Source organism: Sus scrofa, chromosome 4 (genome assembly GCF_000003025.6).
Source record: "Sus scrofa isolate TJ Tabasco breed Duroc chromosome 4, Sscrofa11.1, whole genome shotgun sequence".
NCBI lineage: Eukaryota > Metazoa > Chordata > Mammalia > Artiodactyla > Suidae > Sus > Sus scrofa.
In genome coordinates this window covers 124780004-124794437 of record NC_010446.5, presented here as the reverse complement: position 1 = coordinate 124794437, position 14434 = coordinate 124780004, and the positions used below count along the sequence as shown (strand labels likewise).

The following is a 14434-nucleotide window of genomic DNA, read 5'->3' as shown; positions in this document are numbered from 1 at the left end:
GGTTAAGGATCCAGCGTTGCCATGAGTGTGGGTAAGTCTCGGATGTGGCTCGAATCCTGAGTTGCTGTGGCTGTGGTGTAGGCCAGCAGCTACAGCTCCAAATTGATCCCTAGTCTGGGAACTTCCATATGCTGAGGGTGCGGCCCTAAAAAGACAAAAAAAAAAAAAAAAAAAAAGTAATAAAATAAACTGATAATTGACATCTCAGTTATGCTCTTACCTTTAACGACATGTCAATTTGATTTTTGATATTTTGAATAATAAAGGCTTCCACACCTGAGTGATTACTTGTATTCAATAAGCACCTTTAAAGCAAAATTACAATACATTTGAAATTATCCTGGATGCATTATATTTAAATGATGATGAAAGTTTTACAAATTCAGATGGGCCATGTGTTATTTCAAGGAATACAAAAACCAGTGAAGACCAGTAGCAATTACAAAGTCACCTATTAAGGTTATTGCCCTTACTAACTGGCAAATTCTATTTGAACTGGGTCTTTCCAACAAGAAATTCCTATTAAACCAAATCTGAATCTCTTTATGCATATAGTTGCAATGAGTTGACATGACAAGAATGGTCACTAGTATAACAGCATAAAATTCCCCAAATTAGTCCCTGTTAGACTAGTTTGGTTAGACTAACTTAATTGCAAAGAAAGGTAACTCAATCTGTTAGTTCAAGAGGAGGGAGTTTTTGGTAGGAATGAAAGTAGGACAGACAGGAAAGCTGGCATAAGACCTAAGCATCAGTGGGGCCTTCATAAACCTACTCTGATCCCATCAATTCAAAGTGAAGAAAAGATGGATCAAGCACGCTAGGATCAGCCAATCCCAAAGAACACAGCCCTTGAACTCTGCCCCAGTGGGTCTTAACCCATTTTTAATTACCTACGTAGACACAAACTGAGGTCGGCAGGCCAAACCCGGCCTGCTGCCTGTTTTTTGACTGGAACACACCCCCGACTACAAACACAAAATTGAGCAGTTGCAGCGGAGACTGTGGGCCCCTCCAGACGCTGTTTACTCATGGTCCCCACAGAGACTCTGCCGATCTTTAACTCAAGAGGGTTGCCGCAGGCTTCCTCCTCAAACAGCGCTACCGACAAGCTCTACTGGTAAACTGAGCAGCCTGTCGAAACTTCTAACTCCGGAGCCATTCATTTCAACTGTGAATAATGGAGATTACTGACACCTGTAAATTCTACCAGGAGCCTCATCAATATTGGTTTAATTTTTTAAGACTTTTAGAGAGTTTCAATTAATTGAATTGAAACATATACTCTTATTCATGTAATTTATATATGCATCCATAATTTTTGATTAACCTTTCTCTACCCATCACAGATAAGAGAACTGATTATAATATATGGCTTCTGAGTAAAACATATCAAAATAAAATAACCTAGAATAATTAATGGCATTAATTTGGTTTTTAATCAACCAATTAATCAATACATACCTAAATAACGTATATTTGCCTTGTGAATCCAGCTTGTTAATATACAGCTGAAGCAAAGCTAAACTCTTTTTCCTCTACAATGGAATAAATAATATTGTTACATAAACTAAAGATGAAATTATTTCTTGAAGTTTCTCAGTGTAACCCATTATTATTTAGTCCGCAAACGTCTACATACCAATGTCTCAATGGGGCAGAGTGTCATTACTTTGACTAAGCCCTGGAAATAAAAACAAAATTTTAATTCAAATGTTAGGTTATATCGACTGCCAGGAAACAACTATATTATCCATTGCCAATGAACACTAAAAATTTAGAGAAAAGAGAGTAACAGACCTAAAAACAGAAGTAAATTTATTCCATTGTTATGTCTATAGGAAGCTAAGTACAATCCATTTTGTAAGTGATATTGAGAGGAATGCTACAAAGTGTATTGTCAGAAGTAAACAGTAATTTTCACTTATGTCTAGAATGGCAAAAAAGTGAAATCAAACATGCAGAAATATAATCCATTAATTTAAAATAATCAGACTTAATATATAAGAAAAGCGGAGTTCCCGTCGTGGCGCAGTGGTTAACGAATCCGACTAGGAACCATGAGGTTGCGGGTTCGATCCCTGCCCTTGCTCAGTGGGTTAAGGATCCGGCGTTGCCGTGAGCTGTGGTGTAGGTTGCAGATGCGGCTCGGATCCTGCATTGCTATGGCTCTGGTATAGGCTGGCGGCCGTAGCTCCGATTGGACCTCTAGCCTGGGAACCTCCAAATGTCACGGGAGCGGCCCGAGAAATGGCAAAAAGACCAAAAAAAAAAAAAAATTTATATATATATATATATATAAGAAAAGCTATATTTTTCTGTCTAAATAGTGGAGAAACCATTTTCTACATTGACATCTAAGGACCTACATCTATGATAACAAACAGTATCACTAATAAACAAGCAAAATAAATCACAGGAGGGAAAAACAAAACATCTTTGTAGTAATGAGCTATACACGCCTTGATGGAGTCCTGGGGATTTGAGTTATGGTAAAGGAGCTTCATTTTCCAAGGTTCCTACAGAACCAAAGTGTTTTAATTAAAGAAGAAAGTTGTATTTTTCCCCAGATGCTGTGCTGTCGACTCTCGCAGACAGCAGTCACATACAGCTATTTAAGTTTACATTAAGATAAATCAAATGTAGAATCCAGTTCCTTAGCCACATTACAAGTGTTCAGTGTGGCTCATGGCTTTCAAACTGTAAGGCCCAGATAAGTGAGGTTTTACCATCACAGAAAGTTCTACTGGACAGCTTGGCACCAGAGTTTTCAAAGGACATGGAGCAGAAAGCGGGAGAGCAGTCTGAAAAGCCCTAGGTTCAGAATAGGAAGAGGGCTTCTTTCAAGGTCAGGATACATGTTTCACTTGCCTGAGGTACAGTAAGGAAACTCTTGATTTCTAAGCACTGGTGGAGCAGACTGCTGTCCTCTGTTCTCAATAAACTGTTCTCCAACAGATCCTGCAGATCCAAATAGATGCAGAGATACATATATGGTGAAGTCGATAGCTGTATTTGTTAACATGACTATTTAAATTACAATAGGTGTAAGCAAATCTTACCAGTCCTTTGGACAAAACAGACTCTTCTGTTCTGGAAGAAAATATTGAAATTTATCAACATGGTTTGCTACACTGCTTCAGAATTATTGTTTTAGGAAAAATAAAGCAAAAATTATAATTTAAATACTTTAAAAATGCAGAGCACTAAGGAGAAATTCTGTTGAAAAACTGAATCAAAATTCTTAATCCACCTTTTTCTTTTCTTTGGCTACTGACACTGAAATCTAGGCCAAATTAGCCCACTCAGGGCTTACTTCCTGATATCAGATCAGTAGATCTTCAATAGCAAGTGCTAAGAAATCAATTTTACCTCATACGAAACTACTATTCTAGTTGATTAATCAGTAAAATCTTTCCAGCTTTTATATTTATGTAATTGATGCTTTCCATTTGTGATAATTTTTTTAAAAGGTTTACAATCATTGGTAACTAAATATTTAAGATCTGTGGCAAAAAAAAAAAATTATCTCAGGCTGCAGGTTCTTATTCTAACACCATACGAGAAAGTAAAAGTGTTGTAACTTAGAATAGATTTACAAGGAGATCCTGCTGAATAGCATTGAGAACTATGTCTAGATACTCATGTTGCAACAGAAGAAAGAGTGGGGGAAAAACTGTAATTGCAATGTATACATGTAAGGATAACCTGACCCCCTTGCTGTACAGTGGGAAAATAAAAAAAAAAAAAAAAAGTGTTGTGTTTTCTGGCCCAATGACTAAATAGTTTGGAAATCTGAAGACTACAGAACTTAGTAAGATTCAAATAAATACACAATCTCATTTTATGAACATAGCAAACTAAATGAAAATGTAAACTCAGTAAGACACATACAACACAGTACATTTACAGAGTTAATGACTACTTGTGCCAGGAGACCCTTGGAAATTCCTGCCTTGCAGGCGGAAGTTTGGGCATTTGCCATGTTACAAGTCCTCCTTCCCCTGGGAAGAGATGGGGTTGATACACTGTCCCCAGTGTTCCTGGGGACAGTACTGAAAGGCGCTGACTGACCTCAAGAGATCATTTAAACATCATACAGGAAAAGGAGACGACGCATATACAGTTTTGCAAAATTCTTCAACATCTGTCTGGGAAAACTATGCGTTCCTGTTACTTTGCAATTTTTCTTAAAAGAGCAAGCCGTCTTATGAGCGCCTCAAACTAGAAAAGCTGTTGAATGGTATCACTGCCAATCATCCAAGTCACAAAAGGGAAGTTACGCCGCCTCCCTCCTCCGGACGCGCTTCCCAGACTGTGTCCAGGAAGCGAACCCCTGGCTGCGTGTCGGTCCCTGGCCACCCTCCTCAGCCGCGGGAGGCGGCGCGGGAGAGGGGTCTGGATTGACCCGTGTCTGAAATGAGCGCAAGAGACCTGAAAAGCACTGCCTGGAATTTCCTTCTAAGACAGTATCTTGATACAATCTTTGGTCTAAAATAAGAAGGATTTTGGTGTAAAACCTCCTTGGTTCACTTTTACCTTTGTGGCGAAGATGGCTTTAGTGTTTTATAAAATAACCAGTTAATTCACCAGGGCCTGGCAAAGAGAAGGCAGTTTCCCCTGGCCCTGACAAGGACTGTTAACCCCAGGTCTGAGAGGCCCCCTGAATCATCTCACCTTTGTAAAAGGACTTCAATGTGTCCCATATTAAACTGCAAAAGGTATGATGGGCTAAAATAGAAAAAAAAAAAAAATATATATATATATATACACACACACACACACACACACAAGGACACACATGTATATGCACTTTTAGAAGTATTCCACACATTAACACTGTCACGGTTTGAACTGTATTCCTCCTCGATGGGACACTAGGCTTTGCTTATACTGCACTTAACATGTACTAACATATTTAATACACATATATAAGCATTACATAAATGAATCTGCTGCTGTTCCTTTTGGAATACATGGGGGAGTTCCCATCATGGTGCAGTGGAAACGAATCCGACTGGGAACCATGAGGTTGCGGTTTCGATCCCTGGACTTGCCCAATGGGTTAAGGATCCAGCATTGCCATGAGCTACGGTGTAGGTCACAGATGCAGCTGGATCCTGCGTGGCTGTGGTGTAGGCCAGCAGTTGTAGCTCTGATTCAACCCCTAGCCTGGGAACCTCCATATGCCGTGGGTGCGGCCCTCAAAAGACAAAGACAAAAAAAACCAAAAAACAAAAACCAGAATACATGGATAAACACTATCTCCTACCTTAAGACCATCGGAAGCTGATCAATACTGATGCCCTGTACAAATACTAGGTATGCCAGAGAAGCCATTGAGTCTGATAATTGTTTGTCTTCTTCTTCCTCAAATTCAAGATAATCCCAAGTCTTCTTTTTCCTTCCATGATTAAAAATCACTTTGGGGAAAGGGTATCCAATGGCTGATAAAAATCCCTGTGAAATGGATGAAAAGTTATAGCAGACACGCTCGTGTGCCACCTCCCTCCCCTTACTCACATCCTGTGTAATCCCCTCCTCTCAAGTGTGGGTGGGACCTGTGAGACTTGCTTCTCACCAAATACAGCAAGATGCCAGCCATGATCAGACTGTGTTATCGCTCAGATTGTGTTATGACCAAAAGTGAAGTTTTTACAGATGCAATTAAAGTCCCAAATCAGCTGATCTGAATTGAGAAGGACGACTATCCTGGATGGGCCTGACTTACTAGGAAGAAGGTTTTTAAAGAGGATCCAGACCCTGGCTTTAAAGAGCGGGCTTGCCAAGTTTGGAGGCAGCCTGTGAAAAGGGCTGCCTGGCAAGGAACCACCAGCAGCTTCTAGGAACTGAAAGTGGTCCCTGACCAGCAAGAAAATGGGAACCTCGATCCTACAGCTGCAACAAGATAAATTCTGCCAACAACCTGCAGGAACGGGGTGGGAAGATGAAGTAGTTCTGGAGCTGGACAGCGGTGATGATGGCACGACGTGCACGAGCTCAACACTACCGAAGCATGCAGGTGAAAACGGTCAAAATGATACATCTTATGTGTTTGACCCTGTTTTTCAAATGCTTCAGCAATATTCAAGGACAATCTAAAAATGTGAGACATATAACGATCATGAAATGACATCAGACGGACTACTCAGATGACGAATATTCTAGAAACAGTGCTCCACTGACCACTGTCTGCCTGGACAGAGTGGGCAGGAGGAGTACTGGCCAGTGGAGGAGAGGCAGAGGAAACAGTGCCGAGACCCCAGGGCGCATGGGCTCTTGTGCTTTAGAGAAAGAGAAGCATCCTTGCATGAGTTAGCCGACTACAGCTTTATGTTGTTTTTTTAAAAAGTCACTCCTGCACCTGGTACTCTAGTCCCAATTTTGGGCACTAGGAAGCATGTGACCCCCAGTATCCAGTGGGATTAATCTGAGTATGGCTCTACCACTTACCAGTGGGTACATTTAACTTCTGCTTTACAGACTCTCTCTGCTACGATCTCAGTAGCAATCCTTTCTTTCTTCTGGAAACTACAACCCACGTTTCTGTGATATTTCTATCATCTCTTTGGCCTCTGTAAGTGCTGGTACATTACACAGTTCAGGGCCAAACCCTTTCTTGTCTCACGTTGATCTGTTATTTTAGGTGATTTCATACACCCTCATCCAAAATTTGCTCCTAAAACACCTGTTCTCGCTAGGTATTAGGTATATATATAAAGAAAGCTGTTAATCTTGTCAGGTGTCATAATGGCATCATGGTTATGTTTTTTAAAAAATCCTCACCAACTGGAGAAGCATACATAAAGACTTAAAGAGAAAATGCTGTGTCTAGGACTGCTATAAAATACTACAGCAAAAAAGGAGGGAGGCTAGATAAAACAAGACTGGCAAAAACGCTGGTAACTATTAAAGTGGGGCGAGTGGCACGTGAGGGTACTTACGCTGCTCTCTTTACTTTTATGAATATCTTTAAACTTCCACAATAAAAAAAAAAATCTCTTAAAAGCACAAAACCCTTTCTCCTTGCTCTGTATTCTCTATCTTAATTACTGGCACCTCCACCTACCCTGTTACCCAAGCAAAAAGAACCTTTCTCCTAATTTAATGTTTTCATTATTCTGCCAAATCCAATCCATAACCAAACATGCCAATTTTATCTACTTATAAACTTTTCAAATCTGCTCTCTCTTCATCTCCACCACCGTTTCCATACTCAGGCTCCATCATTCTCACTTAACTCCCAAAAGACACTTCACGGGCTCCCTAACTCCTTTCTTATTTCAATTCATCCTTCATTAAAGTAACGAACTCAGGGAGTTCCCTTGTGGCAGAGGGGGTTAAGGATCTGGCATCATCACTGCAGCAGCTCGGGTTGCTGCTGCGGTGCGCGTTCCACCCCCAGCCCAGGAACTTTCACATGTCACAGGTGCATCCAAAAAGTAAAAATAAAAATAAATTTGTAAAGTGATGAACTCAAATCAGTTTGATTATACCACTCCCAAGGGTAAAATCCTTTATAGTTGTTTCTAACTTGCACAGCCATCTTCTTAAAACAGGGTAGGGTACATACGTCGCATCAGGTGATGTTTATACTGTAGCCAGAGGCTTCTACTGTCCTCTAGCACTGGCGACAATGCAGAGGCTCCAGGCTCTTCTGTGCCCCTGGGACGACCCCCTCCCGCTCTGTCTTCACCGCTATCCTGACCATCCACAGTAACTGCATGAAATTATGCATCTGTTTCCTTCAGTCACCAAGTCATCATTCCTCCTCAGAATCTAGTTCCCCAAAAGTTCTGGCATGTCCTCTCCTAACCCCTTCTCCTATCCCCCTCAACTTTCACATAGCGAATTTCGGATACAGAGGGCCTGCTGTCAGGTATACATGCATTTTTCAACTGTGCAGAGTCAGTGCCCCTACCCACGGTGCACTGTTCAAGGGTCAATTGTAAAATATGAGAGAACCCTTTAAAAAATTATGTATGTGTATATTATTAACTTCTAAAAGAAAAAACTCTGGAAGATGTTGTGAGATAGCACGGAACTTTGAGCCTCATCTCCTAGTGCTCTGGAGGGTGGAGACTGGGAGCGGAGTTTCTATCTTCTCGGCCTAAGTGAGGACGACACTCTAAAATCCCTGAGTCTGGGCTCCAGGGAGCGTCCGGGGGGCGGACACGGCCACGTGCTGGGAGCACGCCGGGCTCCAAGCCACGGAAACAGGGGCTCTTGCTCTTGGGCCCCTCCCAGACCTCTGCTGCTCTGTCTGCTGTTCACCTGCACCCTGGATCACAGCCGTTAACAAACCCCGAAAGCTAAGTAAGGGCTTCCTTCCTCTGGCAGCTGTTCCAGCAAATAACTGAACCCAAGGGGAGGAGGTCGTGGGAACCGCTGATGTACAGCCGAGTCACACAGAAGCTGTGGGTGACGCGGGGACCTACCCCGAGGGACTGGCATCTGAAGGAAGGAGCAGACTCGTGGGACCTTAGGGTGAATCTGATACTATCTCCCCGCAGTCAGCGTTAGGACTGAGTCAAACTGCAGGACGCCTGGCTGGTGCTGCAAAACTGTCTGGTGCCGGGGACACCCACCCACTTGGGGACCAGAAACGTCACCAGTGAAGTGCTCTGAGGAGGGTGACAGCCCAGGACACAGGCAGGTGACTGCACACAGGTGTTAATATGACCATCTGGGGAGTGAAATCATTGCCGTTTATCCTTCATCTTTTTGTTTATATTCTACAAAATGCACAGACTGCTTTATTAATAAATGTATCAGTTCACATGCCCGTGTGCAGCAGACGCGTATACAGCCGGTAACACTTGGCTAGTGGCAGATCTTTTCGCATATGTTAAATCAGTTGCACTTACTATTATTTCAGCTGCGAAACGCCTTAGAGGGTCAGTATCAGCTTGTTCAGGCGGCTCCAGGAACTGCGCTGTCAGCAAAGGGCATTTCAAGCTTTTGAAACAACTACAATTTAAGAAATAGGTACATCGGAACACAGCACCTCATAACGTAACTAGTTTTCACATGAAAAATAACATGAGCACCAACAACCCAGTGGCCTGTAAAAATGTAAGATCCTTTTTATTACTAGTGGGGAGAGCCTGAGAACCCCTGCCAGAGTCGGTGCAGAGAGAGTCACTTCCACGTCTGGACTGTTAGCAGTGCATCCTGAGCAGCTGCCTTTGGACCAGTGCTGGTGCATATGCAGTCCTTATGAGTTCACGGAAAAAGCAGGACAATACAGTGATTTTTTCATAAAGCTGTATTTGTTTTATTTAGAAAACCAAACTTTACTCTGTAATTAAGCCTTACCTATTTCTTTAGTTAAAATAGCTTTCCTTTCATGAAATAATGGGTTTTAGAAATGGTAAAAAAATGTTTTCATACCCTAACCTGACAAAATAGAAAGCTAACAGTAGTTTTAGTTTCCAAAATTTAAAAAATAGTTATCAGTTCACGTAATTCAATAGAATCTAGTCCAGCACTGTCCAAGACATAGAATGTAAGCCCACTTATAATTTAAAAATTTTTGGTAGTTACATTAAGAAAGTAGTAAGGAGTTCCCGTCGTGGCGCACTGGTTAACGAATCCGACTAGGAACCATGAGGTTGCGGGTTCGGTCCCTGCCCTTGCTCAGTGGGTTAAGGATCCGGCGTTGCCGTGAGCTGTGGTGTAGGTTGCAGGCGCGGCTCGGATCCTGAGTTGCTGTGGCTCTGGTGTAGGCCGGTGGCTACAGCTCCGATTGGACCCCTAGCCTGGGAACCTCCATATGCCGCAGGAGTGGCCCAAGAAATGGAAAAAAAAAAAAAAAGAAAGTAATAAGAGACAAAAGAATTCATTTTAGACATTTATCTTTTCTAACCCACATACTGGAAACATTACTTCAACGTTATTATCAGTATAAAAATTATTGAAGTATTTCAGTATTTCTTTTAAGAACAAGTCTTCAAAATCAGGGGTTATTTTATACTTCGAGCACGAAGCATGGACTAACCCTTTGTCAAGTGCGTGAACCCTGTCTAACAGCACGCAGGTCATCTACGTCACCCGGAGTGACGGGCTGGGCTCTCTGCTCCCGTGTTTGTGTGCAGTTGGAAGTTCGCCTGTCTGGAGCACCTTCGGCTGCTTTCAAAGGGAGAGTGAAAACATCATCTCCGCAGAAAAGCAGGTTCGCTGGGCTACACCTATCTATTGCCTCCACTGCCGATGATGAACCAAGGCAACCCACAGAGGAAAATAAGTAAATTAAACAAATGGATTTTGGTTTTCATTTTTCTTAAGTATCAACACTTCACATGATGTCAACTGAACCCCATATTCTCCCAAAATTCAAAACGTGAAAGTAGATTTCCATTTCCACAGCAAATAAAACAAAACAACTGCCAGTTACTTAAGTCCATGATAAACTCTTCTCACAGATACACTTACAATTTCAGCAATTCATCCTTTAATTTTTCATTTTCCACTGAGTTTTCTTTGTCACCAGTAACTTCTTCCACGAAAGGCTTAGTGAACTCCACTAAGGCCTCGCAGCACTGACAAAGGCCGTACTCATCTGCCTGCATCTGCCCCTGTGTGTAGGGGACAGGGAGGACGGAGAGCTGACTCCACAGGGTAGACAATGCCAATCCCACCGAATAGGCCCTGTTGTGCCGAAGTTTTTGGATCACTAAAAAAGAGACCAAGTCGTAATTACTTACGGCAGCCTCATCAGGTTAAACATGCAAGAAGGCCAATAAAGGCACCATTAGAACACACATTTTTTTCTCCATATTTTGACAACTCTGATATCAGGATAACATGTCAGAGCTTTAGGCAGGTTTTTTTTCCATTCTTAGTGGCACATAGAATTATGGCACTTTACAACTCGGGCTGTGAAATTTTATTCAGGTATGTTTATACCAGGTTACAAACTTTTCTTTAAAGTTATTTATTTACTTATTTATTCAGGCTGCTCCCATGGTATGTAGAAGTTCCCATGCCAGGGATCGAACCTGACCCACAGCAGTGACCATGCCAAATGCTTAACTGCTAGGCCACCAGAGAATTCCCCAGGTTACACACTTAAAACAGAAGCACTTCTTTCCATATTTCTTGATCATTATAAGAGTGTCTTATAAACTATAAAGCACTGTGAAAATGAAAGGCAGCGGTATTAAGAGTTTTCTTTGTAGAAGACTTTGAGTATTTCAAGTGGCACAGAGCTCTTGCCAGTCACACTTAAAATGAAAAGGGGGTGTCTTCCCATGAGTATAAACTGTCTGCCTTGGTTGCCAAAGTCCATTACTTACCGATACTGTTTCCACACTCAGCCATGGCACCTGTTCTTTTCACACTCGTTTCAGTTTTCCGTAGAACCCTTGCTATTCCCAGCCCCAACCTCCCAACGCAGAGGCTGAGCAATGCCCCGCCCGAAACTGCTCTCAAGCAAGATACGGGAGCACCACAATACTATCAGATGGAGGACTGCAGACCCCAGAGGCAATCCTTTAAATGCTTACGGGAAAAACTCTCAAGATAAGCCGCAGATAGGAAGGTTAAGCAAAAAGCTACAGGTTACAACACAGCACATGAAAAACAGCATTCCACAAAATAGTTCCCGGGTACCCACTCAGGGCCAGGTATTGCCATCCTTCTATGAACCGCAGGATTCAAAGTGGCACTGCTATTACTAGTTTGGGCAATAATCAGCCATAAACTTTACTCAGTATAGCGTTAACATCGTGGAGTAATGTCAAGGCACTTACACAGATTAAAAACAAAAAGAAACCGATATCAGCATACGCATTACCTGTTTGTAACGGCCGAAGTAAAAGAAGAATAACTGGGGATATCTGTTTTCCAGAGGGCTCTTCAATCAGTTCAAGCAAACCCAACAATAATTCCTTTGGATTACATAACTATAAAAACATTTACAATTGAACCTGTTTTAATGCAAGTTGTATTGAAAGCCACATGATTACTATTTTAAAAAGACATATACTGAGAAAACAGCATTTTTGCTTAACAATAAAGCACCTCATAAAATTTTTTTTTTTTTTAATATACTAGCAAAACACACAACCTATGATTCTGTGGAAGCGAGAAATTAAAGGGTCTCCTAATGGACAGCTACATTCCAGAGACCTGGATTCGTGCCTAAAGGAAAAGTTAGAGGAACCGGGGGAGGGAGAGCCTGCGGCCAGAGCCGAGCTCTCCCTGGCGCTTGGCCTGTCTGCTCTGCGGGCGGCCTCTGCTCCCCAGGGCTCCCAGAGCCGCTGGGTCTCATGCTGCACAGCACTCAGGCCAGCAGTCTCTCTGCTCTCCCCCAACTCAAAACTCTGCCCTGCCTTCTGACTGGTCTCATCTCATGACCCCACTTGCCTTGTTTTTTTAAAAGTTCTCGTAGTAAGTAACTAGCATCCAGAGTTCCTTCTTCCCAAGTATGTGTGTTTATTTACAGTAATCTTTAAGTAGGGTCTCTCTCTCTCTCTCTTTTTTTTTAAGGGCTGCACCCACGGCCTATAGAGGTTCCCAGGCTAGGGGGTCAAATCAGAGCTTATCAGCTGCCAGCCACAGCCACGGCCACAGCCAGTCAGGATTTGAGCCGCATCTGTGACCTACATAACAGCTCACAGCAACGCTAGATCCTTAACCTACTTAGTGAGGCCAGGGATTGAACCCACGTCCTCATGGATACGTCAGATTCATTTCCACTGTGCCACAATGGAACTCCTAAGTAGCTTCTTCTGTATAATGCTCTTCTTGTCAGAATTTCTCTCTCCTAACCATCATTTTTGGCTTATAACTCTATTGACCTTTCAGGAAGTCTCTTTCTAAGGTTATCAGTCACAAATAATCTACTTCCCCTCCTAGTCCCACTGTGATCACTAGCATTCGAGGCTTTCCATATTCTTTTAGAGAACATAGCACAGAGGAGAGAGCACTGAGATTTGATTTTAGTTCCAACATTGCCAAAAAGATCAGAGTGGCCTTAAACTACCTCTCTGAACCTTAAACTTCACATTTATACAACAAGCTACTTTTAAAAATCTAGAGCATCTGAGGTCTCTCTTTGAAGATTCTGAATGAGTGGATGTGGAATGAGGTTTGATAATTCTTTTTTTTTTTTTTTTTTTTTTTTTAGGGCCTGCAAGTCCAGAGTGTGGAAGTTCCCAGGCTAGGGGTCAAATCAGAGCTGTAGATGCTGGCCACAGCCACAGCCACATCAGATCTAAGCCATGTCTGCAACCTACAGCACAGCTCATGGCATCGCTGGATCCTTAACCCACTGAGCGGGGCGAGGGATTGAACCTTCATCCTCATGGGTACTAGGTGGGTTCATCTCCACTGATCCAGGATGGTAACTCGCCCCCCCCCCTTTTCAACAGCATTGTTTTTGATTTTTGTCTTCCTATTTGGCCATGCCCACAGCATGCAAAAGTTCCCAGGCCAAGGACAGAACCTGTGCCAGAGCAGTGACCCGAGCCACAGCAGTTACAATGCTGGGTCCTTAGTCCCCTGGTGGTTCCTTCTAGGGAACTTCTAGATAATTCTTACATCCAGAAAATTTGGGAAAAAAGAAACTGACTTGCCCATCCAATAAATAAGGTTGGGTCTTTTCTCCAAAGAGTTCCCTCCTATGTTTACATGAACGAAAAGCTTTCTCACCAAAGGTATGAAAGGGAATTATAAAACATTGCTATGTATTGTGACCAAGAGAATCTGGTTTTGTTAACTTACCTCTACCAATAAATCAAGCATCAGAAAATAATACTTTCTTTTATCATCTTCCTTATCATTCCATAAAAGGCATCGAACGACAGGCCCAACAAGGTTCCAGCCCATGTTCTTAACGATGACCTGCAGAAACAGCTGAGGCGTTAAGCACACACTGCCACCTACAGGATTCTCGCCAAGTGCTCACTTAAGCTGGGGGAGCTTATAATTTCCCTCAAAACAGAAAAGGTGAGGTTCACTTAAAAGAAAACACATCTAGGAAGATGACAGATAGCAAGCATAGCCCCTCGGTCACGTACGATAATGAAGGTGGACTACAGAGAAGGACAGCAGGAGAACAGGCGACCCCACCGGGAGGAGGCCAAAGGGGCTTCCGAGGCTCCGCGACGGCTGCACTAGGGCTCCCGGGAGGAAGAGACGTTCGTGGGGCACAGACAGGTGGGCACACATTCCGTGCTTTCAGAGACGCGGCACCACGCGGGGGAGGACTTACTGCGTCCTAGAGAACTGGCGACAGAGAGGGTCGGGGCGTGTGGACGCTGAGTCCACCAAAGAGGAAAACCTATCTGTCTACACTTTGATTCATCAACTGGTCACTTCCGTGTTTGTCTCCGCAACCTGCGTGAGCTCCACACGTGTAAATACCCACTTTACTGTACTGCACAAGTTATTGCTGTTTTGTTTGGTTTGTTTGTCCTGGTTTTTTTTT

General features: G+C 42.8%; 1 protein-coding gene across 7 annotated transcripts in view; it reads right to left on the bottom strand.

Annotated features, from left to right (window-relative positions):
• Nucleotides 1-14434, bottom strand: part of GLMN (glomulin, FKBP associated protein) — a 39380-nt gene that overhangs the window by 18899 nt on the left and 6047 nt on the right. For 4 of the 7 annotated variants that reach the window (XR_002343617.1, XM_021090232.1, XM_021090237.1 and 1 more), the window contains exons 4-14: nt 13729-13848; nt 11798-11906; nt 10435-10675; nt 8868-8970; nt 5273-5460; nt 4678-4731; nt 3063-3093; nt 2872-2961; nt 1643-1684; nt 1465-1538; nt 221-305 (exon numbers count right to left, since the gene is read on the bottom strand). Coding sequence is in view for 6 of the 7 variants with exons in the window: in XM_021090232.1 (XP_020945891.1) it covers nt 221-305; nt 1465-1538; nt 1643-1684; nt 2872-2961; nt 3063-3093; nt 4678-4731; nt 5273-5460; nt 8868-8970; nt 10435-10675; nt 11798-11906; nt 13729-13848 (1137 nt within the window). In the remaining variant the exon portion in view is untranslated. The remainder of the gene's footprint in view (nt 1-220; nt 306-1464; nt 1539-1642; nt 1685-2871; nt 2962-3062; nt 3094-4677; nt 4732-5272; nt 5461-8867; nt 8971-10434; nt 10676-11797; nt 11907-13728; nt 13849-14434) is intronic. The other 3 variants (XM_021090234.1, XM_021090235.1, XM_021090236.1) reach the window with 2 other exon arrangements.